This window comes from Acanthisitta chloris, unplaced genomic scaffold, assembly GCF_000695815.1.
Source record: "Acanthisitta chloris isolate BGI_N310 unplaced genomic scaffold, ASM69581v1 scaffold2139, whole genome shotgun sequence".
Taxonomy (NCBI): Eukaryota; Metazoa; Chordata; class Aves; order Passeriformes; family Acanthisittidae; genus Acanthisitta; species Acanthisitta chloris.
This window is the reverse complement of record NW_008692904.1, coordinates 120,265-144,540: the sequence shown is the minus strand read 5'-3', so window position 1 is coordinate 144,540 and position 24,276 is coordinate 120,265. Positions and strand designations below refer to the sequence as shown.

At 38.6% G+C, this 24,276-nt stretch overlaps 1 protein-coding gene across 1 annotated transcript in view; it reads left to right on the top strand.

Annotated features, from left to right (window-relative positions):
* Window positions 1–24,276, top strand: part of PPP4R4 (protein phosphatase 4, regulatory subunit 4) — a 69,712-nt gene that overhangs the window by 332 nt on the left and 45,104 nt on the right. Inside the window, 1 exon segment of the mRNA XM_009082837.1 lies at window positions 260–333. Coding sequence (XP_009081085.1) covers window positions 260–333 — 74 coding nt within the window.

The following is a 24,276-nucleotide window of genomic DNA, read 5'->3' as shown; positions in this document are numbered from 1 at the left end:
CAATTTCTATGTGACTTATTTATACTTTAACGGTGATAGTGCCTGGCATGGAACTGTTCTTCCCTGGCATTCCATCTTTTCCTGGTGAAAGGTTTATTTGATAGAATTTTAAATGTTGGCTAGAGATTTGAAGTATAAAATCAAATCGCTCATGGAACTATCTCTGGATGTGTGGGGAGGAGGGGGTTGTTTTAAGGAGATTAAAATGGTGAAAGAGGGAAGCATGGTAAACTCATAATCTCTATCTCACACTTGACAGACACCAGAAGAAATAGAAAGACTGACAGTTGATGAAGAACTCAGTGATATTGAAAGGGCTGTTTATCTACTCAGGTATTTCCTAAAGTATTGCTGTGAAACATTGCTGACCATCATGCTTACATTCGGCTTTTTTAGTGCTTTACTCTTCACTCCTTTAATTTTCTGTCTTTCAGTCGTAGTTTTTTTTTTTGCCTTCTACTATGTTAAACATACAGGCAAGATAAAAATAGGTACTGTAATTTAACAAAACAAACCCTAGAAAAGGATGCCTTGTGTACATGTATAAACATTTATGAGTTTTTAATATGTCCCTCACCAGCACAGAGTTGTACTTAATCTTATTTTCCCCTGCAGTTGATTTTGCAAGATTCCCTGAGTGTCTGCATTAATAACACCAGTCATTCAGGGAGTTCATATTCACTCTAAGTGAATATTCACTCATGGACAGTTACCACAGGCTGATAACAGAGCTGTTCTACCATCCTCAATACATTTGGGCTTTTAGTAGAGAAAACTTGAGAGATTAGTTTTATAGCTCTTAGCAATTGCTGTAAAGATACTGTATTAATACTTCCCTCTGTTCTGTTTTTTTTTTGTTCTACCTCCTTCTTGAAACCATTTATTTGCAGCTACTTGAAGAACTTGCATTTTAGGAGTTTAAAATACAGATCTTTCAACTACTTTGTAAATCATCTTTGAGAGTACAAATGCTCTGAGGGATTTTGAGTTGAATATGCATTTTTGAACAATACCTAGTAATTGGAGAACCAGCTGCAGCTCCCTTTCAGTTTGCTTATTCTGCTATTTTAACTGCTTTTCTAGTCTATGCCCGTGCTCAATCTTTAGAGTTAGATATTCTCAGTGACTTAATTTTCTCTTTTTGGGGAGCATGGCATTATTTTTAGGTAACCATTTTTGTACTACTTTATACTACTTTTGATGCTGAGTTTTGTTGACTTTTTTGTAATGCTGAAATTCATTAAATAGAGGATTTTAAAACTTGATTTGCTACTAGTTCGTGTAATCAAAGCAGTCTGTTGACCCCAGGGGAATTCAGGGGAAACAGTTTGCATGTGGTCCATATCACTGCAAGGGATGCATATCAGTTTTGGTTTATACCTCACAACAGTCAGTGTAGTTGAGTATTTCTTTTCCCTGTGTGGTAGCAAATTTCTTTGCTCTTTTCCTAACTGAAGATCATGTCTCCAGCAATATGTCTTAACTAGATCATTGCCTTGTTAAATAGCAAAAAGTTCCACTTCATATCTTGCATCTTAGCAATTGCTTTTCAGCCTGGCCTTGAACTTCTCCTGGCACCTTTATCTGCTTTCTTTCTACTTGAGCAGCTCTTCTGGGGACATAACATTCTTTTCCTTTTGATGTGGCTTTCATGTTTGCCCCTGTGTTGTTCTCATTGCTGAGAAGTAACTTCAATTCTGCTTGATAGACTTTTTGTAAAGCAGTCACTTGCTGTGATCGTCCAGGTATGTTAATGCAATTACCCAGTGGAAGCTTTTGCTGTTCAATAGTATATTGCCTTCCCTGTACTGAGTAGAGTAAAGGCAAGCAGAGTTGAAAAGCTGCCTGTAACACAGATAGTATCCTTTATTTAGTGTACAGAGTGACGTAGTTTTGGCTCGTCTGGCATTTTTTAATCCAGTATAATGCAATATCCCTGCCCGTTCCTGTTTGACAGTAATGTGAGTCCAGAATTTTCATGCCTCCTTTTCTCACACAGATGCATTATTTGCTGTCCTTCAGTTGTCCCTTATGTGGGACTCTCCTTGATGTTCTCCAAGAAGACACTGCCTTTTCTGAAAATCCCACTATAAAAATAGGTTTGGTGAGATCGAAATGAGTTGTTGATGATGCCTGTGTTGTACCCCCTTTGGAAAGGATGGTGTTATCTCCATATGCATTAAAAAATATCTGACCTTAAATGTCTACAAATAGTATCAAAATACTTAATATTGTGTCACATTGTCTTTTATATTGTAACTGATTTATGTAACCCTAATCTGCAAGATTTTAGACTTACTGAGAGTATCTTTAGTGTTGCTTGTACAGTGCAATGGTGTTGACTAATACTGAGTGAAACCTTTGGATGATATGACAAAGCCAATCTTGGCTAATTATTTTCTGTCAAAGTTCAGAAAAAGTCCTCACATTTTAATGGCTTTCATTCTGAACACAAAACCCCACCACTTTCTTTTCACATCCTTTCCCTCCAAAACCTGTCTGAAACATCTTTTCCGCACTCCTGAGCTTAGATACTCTGGTTTGCTTATATGCAGAGTTGTTGTATGTCTGCTAGAAACTTGCTTTTTCTAGATTTCTGCCCCTGCAGTCTTTTACTATTGTAGTCTGAAAACAGGTACATTGACGTCCAAGTTGGAGAGGACAGATTTTCTTTTTCCCTTCTGACTTATTCTTGCTTTGCTGTGTATTTGGGAAAGTATTAATTTCCCAACTCTCACAGTTTCTTCAGTTCACCTTTATTTCACTTCTTATGTTCTTCACTTCTCATTTGCCAGTAATACTGTGGAGTTTCTGGCATGCTCTTGTACTTCTTGATATTGTAAAGTTAATTGTTTTGCTCATGCAATATGTATTTGTATCCATCTAATGATTATTTTGTATTTTCACAGTGTCTGTGTCTAGCCATGATGTATTGTCACAGATTTTGTAAATTTCTGTTCATTGTCTTCTCTTAATTATGACATGATTATATGCCTACAATTGTTTTTAGCACGTTGTAAGTACATTGGCATATTAATCCTGTTTGAGACCTCACTTTCATGTGGACATGATTTCATTTTAATTGGTTTTCTGTTGTTACCTATCATAGTTTGTTTTCACATTCCAAGGTGATAATTGTAACTTTGATAATCCTAACAAGTTTCTCTTTTTAATGATTAATTTTAGGGGATGACTTTGCTTTCAGTCTCCCCTTTTCTGGCAGTGCTATGCTTCAGATAACTGTGTAATGAGGTAGATTGACAAGATGATCTAGCTAAAGTTGATCTTTTTTACTCTCATTAGTTTTCAGCTAAATCAACTCCTTGATTTGCTGCATCGTGTGAATACAGATAGAGTTCTGCATGCAAAGGGAGAGGACGTAGTAGTAGCTCTCCTGGTGTCTAGAGTCACTTTAATGTGACATGAGCATGAGTAAATTTCTACTTTAGATCACTGATGCCAAGAGTACTCTGTTTTAATTAGGTAACATTCTGCAATTAGACTAAGCAAGTTTTAATTTAATAAGAATGTGGTAACAAATTGGACTGTCATTTGTTTTAATCTCAATTAACCTTGATTCTGGGTGAGGAACTGGGCTTCCTCAGATGAGATTGTCAGGGATGTTCATGAACTTCCCATTGAAATCAAAGGGATTTAGGCACCTAAAGACAGAGAGGCATCAGTGTGTCTAAGGTCTGTGTTTTAGAGCTTCAGCCTGAGGTGGTTTCTGGAGCTTCTAACAGGAATCACCGAAGAGTTGTTCTCTGCCTGTGTTTTGCACATTGCTGGCCCAGCAGAAGAGCAAGAAGAGCAAAATAGCTGTGCATCTCCACCATGTCAGTGTCGAGATTGATGGTTTATCATAAAACCATCAGCAGATTAAGACAAGCTGCCAGACACTGCTGAAGCAACTGAATAGTTTGCATTCCACCTCAGGGCATTGTGACCTCTACCAGGACGCTGGCAATAAGCAGTTTAGGGACAGTAAATTTTACTCCTGCTGTGAACTTAGGTCTGTAGTATTAGTTTCCATGTTTGCTGATTTTTGATTGATGTTGCTACTTATATTTATTTGTCTTGGTGTAGCTCAGCCTTTTATGGCTTACAGCCAAAAGTGTGTATTCTTTGCCTGGTGTGAATCTGGGTTTGGATGCAAGGATGCTTACTGGCATGTGCATTGCAGGGTGGGTTTTTTCCTGAGGATTTTTCTGATAGATTTCCCTAGGGCTTTTATTTTACATTGTTGTGTGTACTGTACTACTTTGTATTCAGCTACTTTTTGTTTATTTGTGCCTGCTTGGTGTTAAAGCTTCCAGGCCTTGACATTTCTGTCATACTCAAAATAACAGGGTAATAATAAGTTAGCAAGGTGGAAGATTGAATTATTCACCTTTTTGGGAACATAATGTACTTTGGGTTTGGAGTGATTGTATCTGTCAGTGTACAAAGCAACACAATCTCTCTCCAAAACATTTAGCAGAGTTTTTGAAGACACAATAGATACTTTATCTAGATTGGAAAGAATTCAATGCTTCTAAACTTAGCATGACTTAAAAAAACCCACCACCAACAAGAAGAGTTGTATTTTATTGTAGCCATCCTTGATTAGCTATTCTCAAATTGTGATTATCTTTTATTACAGTATATGCTGTTAATTGTGAGTGTCAAACCCACTGCTATTTAAAAGTGATTTTGTAAATTTTTCCTCTGGTTTTGAGTCTCTATGTTAGTTTTGGAAAATTTCTTTTCTCTGTAGGTACAAGCAACTCACCCTTGATTTTAAACAAAAGCTTTCATTTATATGTAGCACTAGGAGCTGATTTTCTAATACAAACATTAGGTCAATTTTTTGATGTTACATAATCATGAAGAGTGGCTGCTCTATTCCAGTTGTACAGCTTATGGGCCTGATGCATACACAGTATACTGAAAGATCCAGCTATAACCCTAAGCATATTGGAAAGTAATTCTTCCATCTATACTGCCAAGCTGTAAATGTTAGCATAAAAAGTATTTCTTTAGTCTTCCCCCACCTTTTATTTTGTAAATTGTAGCTTAAATTTTATGAAGCTTTCATCCCTGATTCGCTTAGTTGAGCAGATAAACTACTTGCTTGACCTTGACTGTGTTACGCAAATAAATTAATTTATATGAAATTGATTCTTTCACTTTAAATTGAAAGGTGTGCCTGTAGACTCCAGAAGTGATGCTAAGTCACAAACTTTTATTTGAATTTAGATTTGTGCAAATACTTCTGTTAATCATATTTGCTGAGTTGAAACTGCAGCTGAGGAACCAGCTGTGAGTACACAGAGCAGAGATAATATAGTGCTTTGAGAAGCCTCAAGAAAAAAAAAGGAAGAGAGGAGAGAGAAAAAGCTACATTTTAGTTTTCTTTCTCAGGTCACAGTCAGTGCAGGAAGATGTCTGTACCAGTACTCTCCCTCTTCTAGTGTTTGTACTATGTTTGTCCTTGTGCCTGCATAGCATATTGGGAAATTTATCTGAGGCAAACCCTGAAAATTATGGGTAGTTTTATCAAACAGATCAACTATGTGATCCAGGACTTGTGGACCTTAAAAAAATCCTGTGCCAGCACAAAGGAGTTGGGCAGCATCATGGGAACAGTGCTTGGGAGTGGGTGAAATGTCTTGGAGACTTAGCACTACGTTTGACTGGCTTTATTTATGAAGATAGCCTTTCCTGGTGTCTAGTTTCATGGAAACATAGAATCATCAGGGTTAGAGACCTTTAAGACCATGAAGTACAACTGTTAACCTGCCACTCTGCTGTAACCCCTAAACCCTAAGCCATATCCTCCAGTGTCAGATCCAGGTGCCTCTTACACACTTCCAGTTGTAGACAGATAAGGTCACCCCTGAGCCTCATTTTCTCCAGGCTAAACAAACCCGATTCCTTCAGCCTCTCTTCATAGGACTTGTGTTCCAGACGGTTCACCAGCTTTGTTGCCCTTCTCTGGACATGCTCCAGCACCTCAATGTGTTTTATGTAGTGAGGGACCCAAAACTGAACATAGCACTCAAGGTGCAGCCTCACCTGTGCTGAGTACAGTGGAAAAATCACTTGCCTAGTCCTGCTGGTCGCACTATGTTTGATACAGGCCAGGATGCCATTGACCTTCTTGGCCACCTGGGCACACTGCTGGCTCATGTTCAACTGCTGTTGACCAGCACCCCCAGGTCCTTTTCTAGCATGCAGCTTTCCAGCCACTCTGCCTGTAGTATTACATGGAGTTGTTGTGACTCAAGGGCAGGACCAGCCACTTCACCTTATTGGACCTCATGCAGTTGACCTCAGCACATTGATCCAGCCTGTCCAGATCCTTCTGCAGAGCCTTCCTAGCCTCCAGCAGATCAGCACTGGGGAACACCACTTGTGACTGGCTGCCATCTGGATATAGCACCATTCACCACCACTCTGGGCACATCCATCCAGGCAGTTTTTAACCCAGCAAATCGTGCACATGTTCAAACCTGGAGCTGCCAGTTTCTCCAACAGTGTGATGTGGGAAATGGTGTCAAAGGCTTTGCTGAAGACCAGGTAGGACTACATCCACAGCCTTTCTCTCATCTGCTAGGTGGTTCACCTGGCAACAGAAGGAGATCACGTTCTGGAAGTCTGTGTGAGAACTGCAATGTGTGAGATCAGGTAGCTCCTCCTTACGCATTGTCAAATTCTGCTCTGGAGATATCAATTATATTTTTGCTTCAGAGCATCTTTGCACATGACATAATAAGGAGAAACTAGGTAGCTGTGTGGATGCCTGTTTTAATATTAAACACAGCTGAAGAATCTGTGGGTTTTTTTTAACCTCTAAAAACTGTTCTGTTGCCCTGGGAAGACCTTATCATCCTCTTTTAGAAACATTCTACATAGGAATATCCAGCTAAATATTTCCTATGTATCTTTCTTTCTACATGACAGATCCCATACAGGAATAGCATGTTGCCCAGCAGGAGACTGGGTTTCTTTGTTCTTGTTATGAGCACTGACATTTAATAAATAACTTTCAACAGCTGCACAGTTCATTTTGAGATGGCACATAATTAATGTCTAATAATTCTCCTTATACCACCATCCTTAGAAAGATCCAATGTTTATAAAGACATTTTGTACTCGTAGGGAGCTTTTATCCTCATGCTTGCTCAATATTACTAATTTATGTTTTTATTCTTTGCCTGATTTGGCAAGAGTTAATGCTATTGCACTAATTTATGTTAGGACTTGGAAATGCATCCAGTGGAAACTCCATGAAGATGTAGATGGGAAAATGTAATATTTTGTCTTAGAATACATCAAATGTACAAATTCCTCAAAGAGTAGTTGAAATTGACTGTGGTAAGTCTGAGAACTCTTTCACGTTGTGCCCTGTAAAATAATGGCTATTGTGTGCTAGTGACTGAAACACAAGTGAATTTTCATAGTGTCATAGGGTGGTTTGGGTAGGAAGTGACCTCAGAGGTCATGTAATTCCAACCCCCTGTCACAGGTAGGGGCACCTTCAACTAGACCAGGTTGTTCAAAGCCCCATTCAACCTGTCCTTCAGCACTTCCAGGGATGGGGCATCCACAGCTTCTCTGGGCAGCCTGTGCCAGTGTCTCACTGTCCCTGTAGTAAAGGATGTCTTCCTAATATCCAGCCTAAACCTGCTCTCGGTTTGAATCCATTCCCCCTTGTCCTATCACTGCATGCCCTTGTAAAAAGTCCCTCTTCGGCTTTCCTGTAGGGCCCTTTAGGTACTGGAAGGTTGCTATAAGGTATCTCCAGAGCCTTCTCTTCTCCAGGCTGAACAATCCCAATTCTCTTAGCCTTTCCTTATAGAAGTGTTCCATTCCTCCAGTCATCTTTGTGACCCTACTCTGGACTTGCTCCAACAGGTCAATGTCCTTCTTGTGCTGGGGACCTCAGAGCTGGATGCAGCACTCCAGGTGATTTCACAGCAGAACAGAGCAGAGGGACAGAATCCCTTCCCTTGACCTGCTGGCCCCACTGCTTTGATGCAGCCCAGGGCACAATTGGCTTTCTGTGCTGCAAGCACACATTGCTGGGTCATGTCCAGCCTCTCATCCACCGGTACCCCTAGTCCTTCTCCACAGGGCTGCCTTCAACCTGTTCATCTCCCAGTCTGTATTGATAGCAGCAGAACAGAGCAGAGGGACAGAATCCCTTCCCTTGACCTGCTGGCCCCACTGCTTTGATGCAGCCCAGGGCACAATTGGCTTTCTGTGCTGCAAGCACACATTGCTGGGTCATGTCCAGCCTCTCATCCACCGGTACCCCTAGTCCTTCTCCACAGGGCTGCCTTCAACCTGTTCATCTCCCAGTCTGTATTGATAGTGGGGATTGCCCTGACTCAGGTGCAGCATAGTTGGTTTTACAGAATCCCTTCCCTTGACCTGCTGGCCCCACTGCTTTGATGCAGCCCAGGGCACAATTGGCTTTCTGTGCTGCAAGCACACATTGCTGGGTCATGTCCAGCCTCTCATCCACCGGTACCCCTAGTCCTTCTCCACAGGGCTGCCTTCAACCTGTTCATCTCCCAGTCTGTATTGATAGTGGGGATTGCCCTGACTCAGGTGCAGCATCTTGTAGTTGGTTTTACTAAGCCTATAGGCTTACTTTTCAGGCTTATCCACGTCCCTTTGGATGGCATCTCATCCTTCAGGAGTGTCAACCACACCACTGAGCTTGGTGCTGTCAGCAAACTTGCTGAGGGTGCAATGATCCCTTTATTTATGTCATTAATGAAGATATTAGCAACGCTGGTCCCAGTTCAGACCGGTGAGGGACACCACTTGTCACTGAGCCATTGACCTCTGGATGTGACCACCCAACCAATTCCTTATGTGTTTTTCTTGCAAATTCCTTCTGGGATTTTTGTGGAATATTTTGGTGTAGGCATAGGAAGCCCTTTACATGTCATGGTGTGATGCTTCCATGGTCCTGCACTCTGACTCCATTTATTGCTGACACAAGGAAGAAAAAACAGTTAGCGCTGGTCCAACTACTCTGTCCCTAAAAGCAGTATAGTAGCATGCACCATTATTTGTCCCAGAAGTCTGAGTACTCTGAGACCCTTCAAAAGAATGATTCATAATGCTGATATACCACATAGTTTTACATTCAGGGCTGTTTAAATACTCTTCTGAATCTCCTCAAGGCAAGGCAGATAACACTCTATTATGTATTCGTCCACAGTGCTGCACTTTGCAAAGGGAAGTTGTTCTACTGAGGTGAAATTCTGATTTTAATTTAAAGACTTCAGGAACTAGGGCTGCAAGCTTGGGCCTATGTCTGTGCCTCAGCTAATATGCTATGACAGAGTAATTTGGAATGAGACAAGAAATAGCTTTGGTGAGATTTAAAATTAATCCTGTTCTCTGGGGTATACTTGTAGAACTGTTCATTTAGCTATTTTTAGAGTTAACTTTAGTAATATTAATGTTGTCCTTGTTCCACCAGCTGGTATCCTAAATGCCAACACTGAGTTACCCTGGATTTTGTCAAGCCTTGGAACCCAAAGCTTTATGTCACTGGAAAAAGCAGGACTATTTAATCACCTGAATAGAAATTTTTATGCTGCAAAAACAGAATGGGAATGTAGACAGTTCTTGAGACTAAGCAATTCACGGAGGTCTTGATTATTCATTGAGAAGTTCTCCAACTTTGGTAGGGGCATTTTACTTAATCTTTCAGGGGCAGCTTTTTGTCTGAGAGGAGTTCCCTTTAGGTCTCAAAGACAAACTGAAGAGGAAATTGATTTATATAGTAAGGATTTCTGTTGACAAGTCTGGCAAAATCCATATTACAACTAAAGAACCAATTGTTTAAGTTATACACAATTACAGGACTCTGGACCTGAAAAAGAAGGTCACTTCAGATTCCAAACCTGAGGCCAGAAGAGGCATCTCTAGCCAAGAACAGTTATGTCCTCAGGGAAAGAATTTTGAAGACAGACCAGTGATACAAAAGTGCCACAATCTTTTTCGCTTGAACTTAGTAACGATGGGAATCACACGTGAGTTGTTCTTGAAACCCACCCTTAGAGAATAACATGTTATTCTCGCATTCTTACATCTTGATTTCCCTCTCCTTCCCTAGATCAGATTGTGTATTGGCGTTTCCATTATGATCATCAATAGTGTCCTTTGCAGGCTTTGAAAATAAGACTTCTCTAACCCTTATCTCTCAGTCTGTTAAAACTAGTTTTACAAGGCTATCACATTTACTGCAGTTCTTGAAGTTGCTCCTCTCTCCATGAGTAGCCTTGCTGGTCTCATGGAGACACTTTTTGACAAGATGGAGTCTTTGCCATTGAATGCTAATTCCCTCTAGCCTATCGGATGAACACCTCTGTCTACAGAAGAAAAATGTCTTTCTGCTTTATGAGTCATAATAAAACAGAATGAGGAAAGAGACAACGAACCACTTGGAGACTTCTGCTAGATCTCCTGGATGCATCTATCTGAGGCATGCTTTATTGCCCCTGCCAGATACTTTTATACAAGCAGGAAAATGTACCAGATGTTTCATATCCGTGTTATTATTCGAACAGACTCTTGATGATGAAGGTATTCTTATTTAAATTCCTCAATTTAGCTTCCTTTGCATTCAAATAAATGTTTCTGCGTGTTTCTCTTTGCACAGCATTACCCTACGAGGGGTTAATGTTAAGGAATAAAAATACCAGGCTCTGGATGTATTCCTCCGTATCTTGGCAGCAGGTGTTTCAGAAGCAGTTTGCTTTATTCCATGTTGCGTGACTGGAGGATCTGAGAATGTGTACAACTCTCATGTGCAGAGTAGCTGAGTCACCCCTTGTCAGTCGTATCAATTCACAGCAGGACCAAGGGGAATTGCTGTGCTTTATTGCACTCATTAGCTATTGTGTGGAAACATCTTGCCCATCTACACCTTCCATACTAATGGGTTTTGGGTACCTACACCTTTCCTCACAGACTACAGATAGACAAAGCTTCTTAGTCATTGCATAATTCCAAAATGACTCTTGCTTTGTTTACAGAAACATGCTACAGTCTGATCTCAGTCCCAGAGTTTCTCTGTAGTGCCTACTTTCACGTTCTTCCACTGTTCTCAGATTTACTATAGCATAAGAAAGTCAGATTCTGGCAGTGTGTAAGCAGGGATAGATGAGCTGACATGAATGGAATTGCGTCATTTTACGTGTGTATGAACCCAAGCTGAGTATAGGGACTCTTCGTTAAGAACTGTAGTGATAGGACAAGGAATAAAGGGTATAAATTGAAAGAGGGGAAATTTAAATATTAGGGAGAAGTTTTTTACTCTGAGGGTGGTGAAACACTGGAACAGGTTGCCCAGGGAGGTAGTGGATGCCCCAACCCTGGCAGTGTTCAAAGCCAGGTTGGATGAAGCCTTGAGCAACCTGGTCTAGAGGGGAGGTGTCCCTGCCCAGGGCAGGGGTGGGTTGGGACTGGATGCTCTATATGGTCCATTCCAACCCTTTAAAATAATATGATAGTAACTAGGGGTTTGTTTTATCTAGCTAGAATGACCAGGAAGGTATTTGCAGGACTTCAGATGTTTTTTAAAACCTAATTGTAAGATTATGTAAAGGTGAGCAGCATTACTAAGTCACAGGAATATATAGTGATGATGCCAGACTGAAGCCTCCAAGAGCAGTCTTACATTCTTTCTAATGGGAAAACCAAAAGACATTTATGCATTCTTCTTGTCCTTAGCCTTTTTTTCCAATAATCATCCAGTTCAAGAGAATACTTAAGGCTTTGTAAATAGATCAATACAGACATTTTTTCCTAAGCTGTTTTTCTCGTAGGCTTTTAAAGTTTAATCTTCCATGTGACTGTGGAATGTCACAATGTATCCCAATGTATCTTAAATCAGAATGATACAATTTGGTTTTATTTCTTTCAAATGGCAGTGCACTGTAACTTTGAATAAAAGTGCAAAAGGTGCTACATCTTGAGGCCTTGGGGTTTTTTTTTGCTTAGGGGAATAGCTTTGTGTCCAAATTGTCACTCATGCGTCTAGTAAAAACTCTTGAAGTAAAAACAGTGAATTAATTTGGGTAGGTACCAGTTAGTTTCCCTCCCACCCTCCCTATGACTTTTGATGAACAACATTAAGCACTGGAGCCACCAGTTTGTGCTACAATTAAATAGAAGTTGTTCAAAGCTGCTTATATAACTCCAAAACATATCTCTTTACCAGCTGGAGAAGAGCAGGAAAGTTGGATTCAAGGTAGGTCAAATCATTTGACAATGCAGTTGATATAATATCAGGGAGCTGATATTATCAACTGATATTATATTATAATATCAGTTGATATTATCTCCTGTCTCTCCAGCAGGAGAAATGCTGTTGCACTCAATAATACCATTGCATTTTGCTTGCAGTAGTTTATGTCTACAAAGTGGGATTATGTCCTGTTTGCCTGTGCAGCTGACCAGCTTGTGGTCTGACTTTCCAGAGCAGTATATACTCATTTGGGGTTTTTTCCTCCCTAGTAAAATCGCTTGGTAACTTCTCTTCCCAAGAGTATATTGAGAAGGCTGGACTAGGGACAGTAAGGAAATGCTTCAAAAATGCTAACTGTGTTTTTGTTGTAAATATGAATTGATTGTATTGTCTCTGACAGAATAAACATATGTAAAAGAGAAATGTGAAAGGCATCTGCTTTAACATGCTTATTTACATGGTAATATTACTTACATTGTTGGGCAGGCTTAGAGATGAAAATTCCATCTTTAAAGGGAGAAACAGAAAAGATGCCATTTTCACTGCTGAAATTGTAACTGAGCTTTTTGAGGGGGAGGATTTATGTCCATATTAAATAGCAAAACATGAGTCACTGCCTCATTGCTGCTTGCACCAAAATTCTCCTGCTATAAACAGTTAATCTCCTTTATGTTATTGCATTTCAAAGCTCAGGATTAGGATACCTATTTCTCTGTCATTTTGGGAGCTGGAAATTAGTTCATAGTCTTCAGGGCAAGATGTAAATTTTTTTGTTGTTTTTGCAACTGCATCAAGTAGTAACCACTAAATCACTGGAGAGAAGAATGATGACTGCTTAAAATTAACCTTCTTCACTACAGGTTGCAACCCAAGAGAATGTCTATTTTCTCATATTTTTATCATCAAGTAAAGGCAACTGTAGGTGTATTTTAAGGGTTACTCATAACTTCTTTTGAACCTTGCCTGCTTGTTGTATTATACATGAACAAAACACTTGCACCATGAGTTTGTAATAAATTATTAGGTGCATACTGGTGTGGAAGAATCAGCTCTAAGGGCAGATAAATACATTTGTGCTTTGATCAGTTAAACCATGTTTGAAAATGATGTGTTAGAGAGTAGACAGAGCAGTGAAATGAACATCCGGATCTTTGTATCTTACATATTTACTGTCAATTCTGAAGGCTTTAAGTAAATACTTTTCCAGTGCCTCATCTTAGTTCTTGATTAAATGAAGAAGATGTTTCACTTCTTTTTAAATGAACAACTGGAAAGTAGCAGGTTTTGGATCTGTTCTGTATAATGCCCCACACCTGTAAGACTCATGAACTGAAAAAAGTTCTGAGTAGATTTTAGTACATCATAGGTCATTTGAGGTGTCCATGACTCACTTTATCTGATTTTTTATGCAAGTACTAGGTTTTTGGATTTTTTTAATTCAGTTGCACCCCCTTTTTGAGTCTACCATACAGAAGCCTGATTTTGTTTTCCCCCAAATGCTATTCCTTCCCTTGCAAGTTCATACATCTTATTTTCCTTTTCTTTGCCCTCATCCCTGTGACTGAGGGTTTGCCTTAAGCTCATTATCTTCAGGGCACTACACACTGGATGCCAGTTGAGATGGTTTTGTGTGACATCTGTCAAGACTATGTTGGTCCTGTGATACTTGTATAGAACTTCGGAGTTCTTTAGGCACTACAATAACATTGTGCTGTGTTTAATGTAAATTCTGCCAGTAGGTAGACATTTGCATAGATGCCACATCAGATACCCAATAAAAGTGTTACCCGTGTGAATATTCCACCCTGATTTTAGACTAAAAAATTACTGTCACACACCTTTTAGTGATCAGTTAATTCTGGTTTTTGTCAGTAACAAACAAACCAAAGCAGAGATGAGGGAGAAATGGTGTGTGAATGGTATTGTATCAATGATTGCCTGTTACTGTAAATTTTCTTTTTCCGTGTTACTTTTTCTTCCATAAAATGATATTGATGGTAATATAGTAAACAGATAAGCCTGATATTCTGTTGGTTAGCATTGAATAGATGCTGGGAAGGATCTGTGCAGCTAAGCATATTTGACATGCATTCAAAGGAAAGAGATATTCTTTTCTTCCAGAGATGATTCTGAACTAATTTTAGTAAATGTGGGTGGAATTACTGGTAAATGCTTTTATTTATTCTTTCCATTGCAGAATGTCAAACTCTTTTTGGGATAATTGTACCATGAGAAGTAAGGTAAAATATGAGTATGTGAGAAAAAAAATAGTCTAACAAAAGGCTATTTAAAATCATTGTAGTGATTTTGAAGGTAGGGAACATTATTAGGATTATAATTAGTTAAACATAATTGAGTAGTGCTGTGATTTAACCCCAACCAGCAACCAGTCCCATGCAGCTGCTTGATCACTCCTCCCCCTGTGGGATCAGGGAGAGAGAATCAGAAGGGTAACAGCTAGAAAACTCGTGGGTTGAGATAAAGACAGTTTAATAGGGAAAGCAAAAGCCACACATAAGCAAAGCAATCAAGGAATCAATTCACTCCTTCCCATGGGCAGGTGTTCTACCATCTCCAGGAGAGCAGGGAGCTGTCATGCATAAACTTGGGAAGGGAAGAGAAATGCCATCACTCCATATATACTGAGCATGATGTGATATGGTATGGAATATCACTTTGGTCAGTTTGGGTCACCTGTCCCTGTTGTGTCTCCTCCCAACCTCCCATGCACCCCCAACTTCCTTGCCAGTGTGGCAGTACAGAACGCAGTTAAGATCTTGGCTCTGTGTAAGTGCTCAACAATAACAGAAACATCTCTGCATTATCAACCCTGTGTTCAGCACAAATCCAAATCATAGCCCCATACTAGCCACTGTGAAGAAAATTTACCCCAGCCAAAACCAGCACAGGTAGGCAGGAGGATTCTGATGGTGTGCTCATAATGGTTTTAACAGGAATGGAAATACAACTTAATTATCTGTATATACAATGCTCATTTTTATCTACTGTTGGAAATTATTCTGCCAGAAAGCTGGAAATTTGTAAGACTTGAGTCATCACTTCAATTTGTTAATTATGTTCATTGTATTATCTAGTTTGATTGTCTGTCCACTCCAAGCTCTATGCCATCAGTGGAACAAATCTCATGCATTTTTGAGAGACATGACTCCTTCTTCATTTTAATTAGGTAGCTGAATTTCATCCTGCTTCCCAAACTGAACATGAATCAAGTAAAGCACTCTTCTGTTTGACAGAACATGAATCAGCAGCAGCTTGGAATTGAAGTAGTTTTTAGTTATTTGCATGTTTACCTCAGGAAACTGCCTTTGATCTGTGGTTGCTTCTGATGGATGAGGAAACAGCACTAGAGTTAGTTCTTTGACGTTGTATTGCTGATGTCTGAAGTAGGTGTCCAGTACTACTTGAAACTATTTAAATAATGAATAGAAGGCAAACCAGCAAGTCTTTCCACTTCTGAGCTGTCTAAAAGCTAGCTCGTATGAGGAGGAAGTTCACAGTTTTGTGTCCCTCTTCTAATTATTTTTACTCTTTTGAGTCACCAGGGCTATTGCAATAATTTGTTAGAAATTTAGTTTTAACTGTTTGAAGTCGTTCTGAGCCCACAGTCAGATTTCTTTGGCTGGGAAAAAAGAGCTGATTCTGCAACCAAAACATGAAGAGTTTCTAAAATTTCGGATGTGTTTTAGTACTCACAATTTTGCTGCTATTTTTTTCGAATAGGAACATAAGCCTAGACTATGATTTCATATACCATAGTATATATGATACCTTACAGTGTCTAGATATATAGATGTATTTATATACAATATCTAAGACATCTAGATATGTTTCTTTTGCGTATGAGGGAAAATGCTGTGATCAGTAGCTTCAAACCCTTGGGGTCAGTCTCTTTACACTTGTGGCTTTTCATCCATTCACTGTACTCACACTGTACTTTCATTCTGTACTCAGCATTATTTGTAATGTTTCTATGGGTCTTTTATATTTGCATTTTGTTTTTATCCAGTCTGTGATTCTGAAAAGAGTTGGTCAACTTTTGTCCTAAGTATGTTTTATTTGCTGTTGGTCTATGTTTTACTGGTTGATGCAGCAACTTAGATTTTGTTGTTCTGGTACTTGTAAGTCTGGTTTTAAAAGTTGGCGTTTTTTGAAAGATGGATAAAAGTTCTCCTTGTATTTTAAGTCTTAGAAGGTTATGGTTATTTCAGGCTTTTACCATGGTCTTCAACATAAAAAAAAAAAGCTCTTGCTTATATGGAAAAGTCTTTTTTTTAATGAAGCAAAGCATATGTAGGCAAATAGACCAGTAACAGTTGTTTTGCTTTATGTGCTTTTCTTAATGGTATGCAGAGGAATTCCTAATGGAATAAGTATGGCATAATTTGCTTTTAAATGATTGAAGAGACTCTTAGCAAGGGTTGAGGTGAAGGGAAGTGATAACTTCTGTTAGAGCAGTCAATAAATCTTGAAAAAATGGACTTTCTTTTTAGATCTGTAAGTGAGTTTACTAAAGGAGAGGCTGAAAGGTACAGGTACAGCTTTCTGGATCAACAGCCTTTAAATATTGGTGAGAAATTCTCATCAGCTTCCACGACTATTAGATCAGAATTGCTATGAGAAAGATACAGGATTGATACAAAAAGGAATATGTGATGGACAGAAAGGATGGGAAGGCATGATAGAAAGACACACAGATAAGTAATGCAGTGGAAGCTTTTGGGTCTGTTGTTTATAGTGCCCCATACATGTAAGACCCACGAGCTGAAGAAGACTCTAAGTAGATTTTAGTACTTATTGGGTCATTCAAAGTGTGCATATTTCTGATGCTGCAAATAGCTAACTGTGCATGAAACACACTAATAGAAAAAGCAGAAAAGAGAGCCTGAATTAGACTATAAGAGAAATTTAGGCCAACAGAAGTATTTTACCCTTCTAGAATTTGGTTGGCGTCTGTGATATTTATTTTTTTCCCCTTTCAGTGTAGAAAAATTACAGGTCTTGTACTTTTTCAGAGGATTTCTTACAGCACATAATGCATGTGGTGAAATGACAAATCTTGTTGAAAATGAAAATTATAAATTTTGGGTTAGTGAATGAGAACTGGCAGAACAAAAAATACTAACAGCTATTAGCTTGTTTTTGCTGTATTGCCTATGAATTGGAGATTGCTTTATCTTGGAGTGAAAAGACTGGTTTACTTTTCAAATTCAGACTCAAAAAATGCCAAATGTCTCATACTACCCAGGGACCATAATATGCTTTATAAGTCCTCTAAGGAAGACCAAACATTAATCTTCTAGGAGCTCATAACGTTGATATTAGGGTAATAGTTGAGAGGAGAAATGTGTTCCTTTGAGGCACTTTTAATTTTCTTGAAACTTTTCTTAACATTCAAGTGAGAAAAAATGTTTACTCATTGTAGTTAGTGTATAAACTCAGAGAAATTGATGATATTAGGAAGAATGAAATTGCAGTGTTGTTACAGTGCATTTGTTTTGGCTCAGGGACAGAAAGTAGTATCTGTATGAATTAAACAAGCTCCTTTCTTTCTTTGACAGTTGCTCAGTGAGCAAACAGAAATAAAAGACGTAAGTTGACCAAACTGATCCTGGTAAACAAGGTTGCTAAGAATACAAAACTACTGTGCAGCCAAACTTGTGGGTTTGATTCTTACTTTAATTGCACTAGAAGTTTCATGTGTAGTGGTGCATGATCCAATATGTAGCAAGATTAGCTTATTTCTGCTTTTTTAATGTATGGATCATGTAGATTTTATTCAGATGTGCTGTAAAATGACCATGGGCACATAGATCTTAAGTAGAAGATCAGGATGAGAAAGTGGTTTTGAAAATTGGATTTTACGAGGAAAGGGTTACAATGTCAATTGCAAGATGTTCAGCCTGTGATATTATAAGGACTTGTGACTTCTTGAAAGCTGATGTTAATATGATATTTCATTTTCAGATGGTAATCTTATTTTCAGCAAGGTCTGTAGAAGCCACAAAAAATAAAGTTTCTTCTCTTTTTTTTTGCTCTGGCTGGACAGATAACAAAGGAAGGGAGGGAAAGGAGGGAAGAGTTAAAAGACAGCTGCCTAATGCTTCTTTGGCCCCATCACAGTCTTGGACCTAATCTGGTTTATATCCCTGTTCTAGAATTTTGCATGTTTTAGTAAATTTCATATATATAAAGCCTTGCATACCTAAAAGTGATGGTGTATTAGTATATACAGGAAAAGGCTACTAGCTTCTAGGACAGCGTAAATTATTTTTGAGGTTGATGCATGTAGTGCTCACATAACTGATGTTCAAATTATTTTCTGACAGTGGGGAAAGTGCAGCACACAGTTCAGGAGCCACAATATTGTATTTTAATACACAAGATTAGTTATAATATATGAAATAGTTAATATGCTACACAATCTGTGTGTGTATTAATGAGTAATGTTTTCTATATTCTTGTGCTAGCTTTTTGTGAGAAGAAAGCCTCTTTTTTTTTAGTGGTTGCTGTACAATGCCAGATTGTAAACAGTTTCCTACATCAGGTGTCCGACTTTAAAAATAAATCCCAAATATCTTGTGTATCTTTGCAGTTTCAAATACTAGGGCAAATTGCCAGCTAAAGCATCATTTTGATTCCAGATATTTTTATTTGAATTTGCAACATGGTAGAGGATAATGTACGAACAGTTTTGTCTAGCACTTATGGTCTGTAAAATCTCCCTTGTCATATGTGGATTCAAGACTGTCACAGCTCATGATTCTCTGTTCAACTGAAGCTCTTAAAGGAAGTTATTTTAATGAAATGACAGATCTTTCCATGGGACTGGATCTGTGTATAGTATACTTACTACAGTAAATGTCAAATAGATGTTCAGACACTCTTGTTACATAATTTATGTTTAAAAAGTATAATTGAAATGTAAGCATACATAATAAAAGGAAGGTTTTAAAGAAAATACCAGATTATGTTTTATCAAAGGAATATTCACCTTAAAATAAAATGAAAATTACTCCTAAAATCGCGCATCAGGATTTGTGATTTCAAGACATTTTTCTACTTTCTATATTTTTCTCCTTTTTGTTACTAAAACCCTGGAATTATCCAGTAAGAAACAAAACTAAAAAAACCCTAGCGAAAACTCTTGTAAAAGAGTCAGTTTTTACTTAGCAAGAGCAGTACCTAGAGAGCAGTTTAATCAATTCTGAGTCTGTGTCTACCCATGTGCATAGGAAAGATTGCTATGTAAAAATCTGCTCAATAAACTAAAGGAGGTTCTCAAGGGAAGTCTTATGGGCCACACACTTTAATGTCATTGACAGAAATATTTATCTGGATTTCTAGTTTGCCTTGGCAACCAGTAGATTGTACAGTAGAACAGAAATCCTGGAAGGAGAATTGAAATTGAATCATTCTGTATAGCCTAAATCCTGTCAGATACTGAGCTTTTAAACAAATAGGAAATTAAGTCTAGGATTTACAAATCCCAACCACAGAATGGTTTAGGTGGTTAGGGACCCCTGGAAGTCATTTGGTTCAAGCAGGGCCAACTTCCAAGTCTGATGTAATTTGATGTTAGATCAGGTTGCTCCAGACATTGTCCAGATGAGTTATGAATGTCTCCAAGGATTCCCACAACCTCTGGGCACCCTTTTTGAAGTCTGAGTGTGAATTTCATTTTTCTAATACCTAATTAATTATTGTCTGCATTATTCATTTTTAAAAAATTTTGTTATTCTAATCCCTCATTAAATCTGGAAAATTTTTGCTTCTGTTTTGAACAAATGCAAATTTAGACAACTACTATCCCTCATTAAATCTGGAAAATTTTTGCAAACAAATGCAAATTTAGACAACTACTGAACATTTTAGCATCTTGCCCTGAAACTAATGTCACTTTTGGGGTGTTAACACTGAAATCCTCTGCAGTCATCCATCAGAACTTCTAGGTTTGCAAAAGTAACTTACACAAAGCACAGGCTGCAGTGGTTGGTTCAACAATGGCTATTTAACAAACAGTTTTTGCTGAACTGGTACAATTAGCCACAGTGTTAAAGAAAAGTCTGTTCACACACAGAGCTTTAGTTAGAGCTTGGGTAAACATTGTACCTCTCTCTTCTTTACAATACTATTCTGCTCCTGTCATAATGTTTTGTAGGCTAGTGTGAATGATGGAGAGAGAGATTGAACTCTATCTTCTCTTTTTCAGAGTCCTTTGTAGTAATATTGTCTTGGAGAGCATTAAATGACTAATCTTCTTACTTCATGCTGTAGAAGGAGCTGTAGTCCTTCCATCCATTTCCAGATACAAATATTTCTAATTGAGTACTTTTTAAACTTCTTTTCATGTTGTTTTGTAAAGTCTGCTTTTAAAAAATGGTGTAAAAGTTAATCTGAGAAATCTTATTGTCTTCCCTGAGCTTGATGACAGTTTGTAAAACTGGAAAGTCCTATCCTGAATGTAATCATAAAAAAGTTGTTGTGGGAAGGGACTTCTGGAGATCATCTAATCCACCTCCCGGCTCAAAGTAGGAAGGGACTTCTGGAGATCATCTAGTCCACCTCCCGGCTCAAAGTAATGTCAATTAGAGCAATATATTCTTGTCCTGAACTCAGGATTTTGAATCCTGTGGATGGAGACTGTATTACCCGTGTGGGCAACTCATTTCAGTATTTGAGCACTCTGACATAAAAGAACTTTTTTTTCCAAAGGTTCAAGTGGAATTTCTTCCTGTCACTTCTTATCCTGTCACTGAGCACCACTGGAAAGAATCTGCCTCTGTCTTCTTTATGGTCTCACATCAGATTTTATACATATTACATAAGGCCCCTAAGATTTCTCTCAAGTTTAAAAATCCCTCTTGTCTAAACGCTTCAGATATTGTGATGGACTCGCCTCCATCTGTTTATGAGATTCTTGTGTTGAGTGGAGAAGAATAATCAACTCCCTTGAGCTGCTGGTGATGCTCTTTTGAGTGCAGCCCAGGGTGCTGTCAGCTACCTTTGCCTCAAGAGCATGTTGTTGGCTCCTGGTCAGCTTGTTGTCCACTGGGACCTCCAGGTCCTTTCCTGCCAAGCTGCTCTCCAGTTGTTTGGCCTCAGCCTCTGCTGGTGCATGGGGCTATTCCTGTACAGCTCAGAACTTGCAGTTCTTGCTGCTGAACTTCATAAGATTCCTGTTGGTGTGTTTCTCCAGCTTGTTTAGTCAGCACAATCATCTGGTCTGTCAACCCCTCCTCCTGGTCTTGTGTCACCTGCATATAACTGAGGGTGCACTCTGTCCCATCATCCAGGTCGTTAATGAAAACATTAAACTATTACCCCAGTAGACTCATAAGGTAAACGATGTGTTGTTGGCTTCCTTGCCACTAATCATAACCCTCTAAACTAAGTAGTTCACTCGGTTTTCAGTCCACATCACTTTGCATTTGTCTAGCTTGTACTTCACCAGTTTATGAGGATATAATGGGAGATGATGTCAAAAGCCTTGCTGAAGTAAGTTAAACAACTTCCACCATCTCAGCCAGTCATCATGTTGTAGAAGGCTGTCGAGTTGGCTAGTCAGGCATGATTTACCCTGCAGAAATCCAGGCTGACTACTCCCAGGCACTTTTTTGTCCTTCATATGTTTGTGAATGGTTTCTAGGAGGATTTGCTTCAGTCTCAAGGCAGTCCCAAATACAATGTGGACTTCATTTTTTGAGAGTAGAAGAAACAAATGAAACCAAGTGCAGGGGCTAGAGGGAGAGGCTTAGTGCTGTGCTTGCACTTGAGAAGTGCTTGAGAAATGCTCTTCAGTGGGTCTTGCAGTTAGACCTGGTCTAATAAGAGGGCACAGACACAAGCTCTGCCAGGGAAGGTTTAGGTTGGATATTAGGAAGAGATTTTTTACAGAGAGAGTGATCAGGCATTGGAATGTGCTGCCCAGGGAGGTGGTGGATTCACCATCCCTGGAGGTTTTCAAGCTGAGACTGGATGTGGCACTTAGTGCCATGGTCTAGTAACCATGGTAGGGTTGGACTTGATGATCTTTGAGGTCTCTTCCAACCAGGTGGATTCTATGATTCTAGTACTGCTGCCCAGCAGCGAGAAGCTCGTGTCACAGGGGCAGTGAGTATTAGGACAGAAGTGTTCAGGCATGAGAGTTCCTCCCTGCTTGAGGATTCCCAGTGCTGTAAAGTCACTGGGATCTCCTGTAGAATGAACTCAGAAGATGAGTCCTGAAGTTTTATATTTAAATGGTATTATGTATGTGGATTTTGTTAGCACAAAGGAGGTTGAGCTAAATTGGTTCTAAGTATAGGGCTCTGTTGAGTTCTTCTATAGTTAGCACTGTTAATAAAGGAATAGCAACTTCATTGCATTGAGCTTACTGTGACTGTGAAGAAAAGATTCAACCTTTATTTTAATATGTTTATTAGTACGAAAATGTCTACATCTGAGTATTTAGCAATAATTCACTGTAATTCTGAAGTCTTTAATATTTAAAGAAAATCTATGGTGCAGCTCTTTTGGTAGAAATAGAAGAAAAATCTTCTGTGGTTGGAAAATTACAGACTGTGTAGGTGTTGAAATGCCTCCTGCTTCACATTCTTAATTGGCAGTGAGCCAGATACTAAGAATTTCTGGTTTAAAGGGAGATGCTTCCCTTCTCTTTACATTTTGATGGATAAGGGTAGCATTTTGGTTGCATTTCTTAGGAGTTAGGATTTCTTCCAACTTGATACAAAATAAATAAAATTTTCTATAAAATAGCTTCTGCAACTCACCTTGTCCTTTCGTATTGTTGTTGGGTAACACAAGGTATGCATCTTTTCCATGGAAGTTGTGTCATAAGAAGCTGTGGGCCTCATCCACCCTACGGCTCTCTTCCTGTGTGAGAGCTCTGGATTTCTCAGTTCTTCTTTAAAGCTTTGTTGGAATTAACATGTGATACTCAGATAAATCTGTCATAAACATGAATGACTTTAATATTGAGGGCTTTAAATTAGAAAATAAAGTGGTTTTGGATTATGCAAAAATATTGCAAACTATATATATATATCAGTTATTAATAATTAATTTAAGTCCATTTTCAGTAGCTGACAGAATCCTCTCCATTCACCGAGTTAAGACATTACTGAGAGATGTGTTTTTATTGAGAGTGCTCATACATGTTTATCAGTGGAGATTGCAGGGATGCTAATATTAAAATCAGTCCGAAAATCTAAACTCTAATCTATTCTTGCTGGTCTTGAATGACATTAAAAAGGCCTTTGATGTAGTTTTGCCCTGTCAAAACTTGTCAGCTTTCTTGTGTTTACAGACAACAATCAAAAATGTAGAGGGGCGTATATAGTAACTAACCAGAAAATTGGTTCCTAATACTTCTAAGAAAATCACATCATCTTAATTTTACATAGGTGGTAGTCTTAACAGAGGATTAAGGCACTGCAAAAATACTGATATGTTTTCTCAGTTGGAATGCTCACTGTATTAAACAAACCTACAGTGTTGGATTAGTCATTTTCTATATTCTTAAGGTATAAAGCAAGAGAAAAAGATAACTCAAAAATGCAGGAAAAGATGATTTTTTTAATGCTCTGGCAAGCCTTTTTCTGTTCCTTTTGAAATTATGTATCTGAAATTTGTCTTGTTTTCAGCCAGTTGAGGGTTCTTTTATCAATGATCTTGTTATTACACTCAGATATTGTGAATTTTTGTGTATTTTTTTACATCTATGTTGAACTCTCTCCTCAGCTACAAGTTTTGTTTGCTCTTTATTGTTGTAAATGCATAGGCCCAATAAAGGTGAAGTCTCTGCTCCACTCATGATTCCCAGAGTTTGCTCAGTGAGTCAGAATGTTGCAGCCCCATTGATGGCAATGTGTGGTAACCTCAGTACCACGTTCACAGCTTTCTGCTCACTTGTTACCCATCTTAGAATTTAGGATAAATCTTCTATTTGGATTCTTATCTATATAATATTTAAGGTGCATATGTTCCATCCTAAAAAA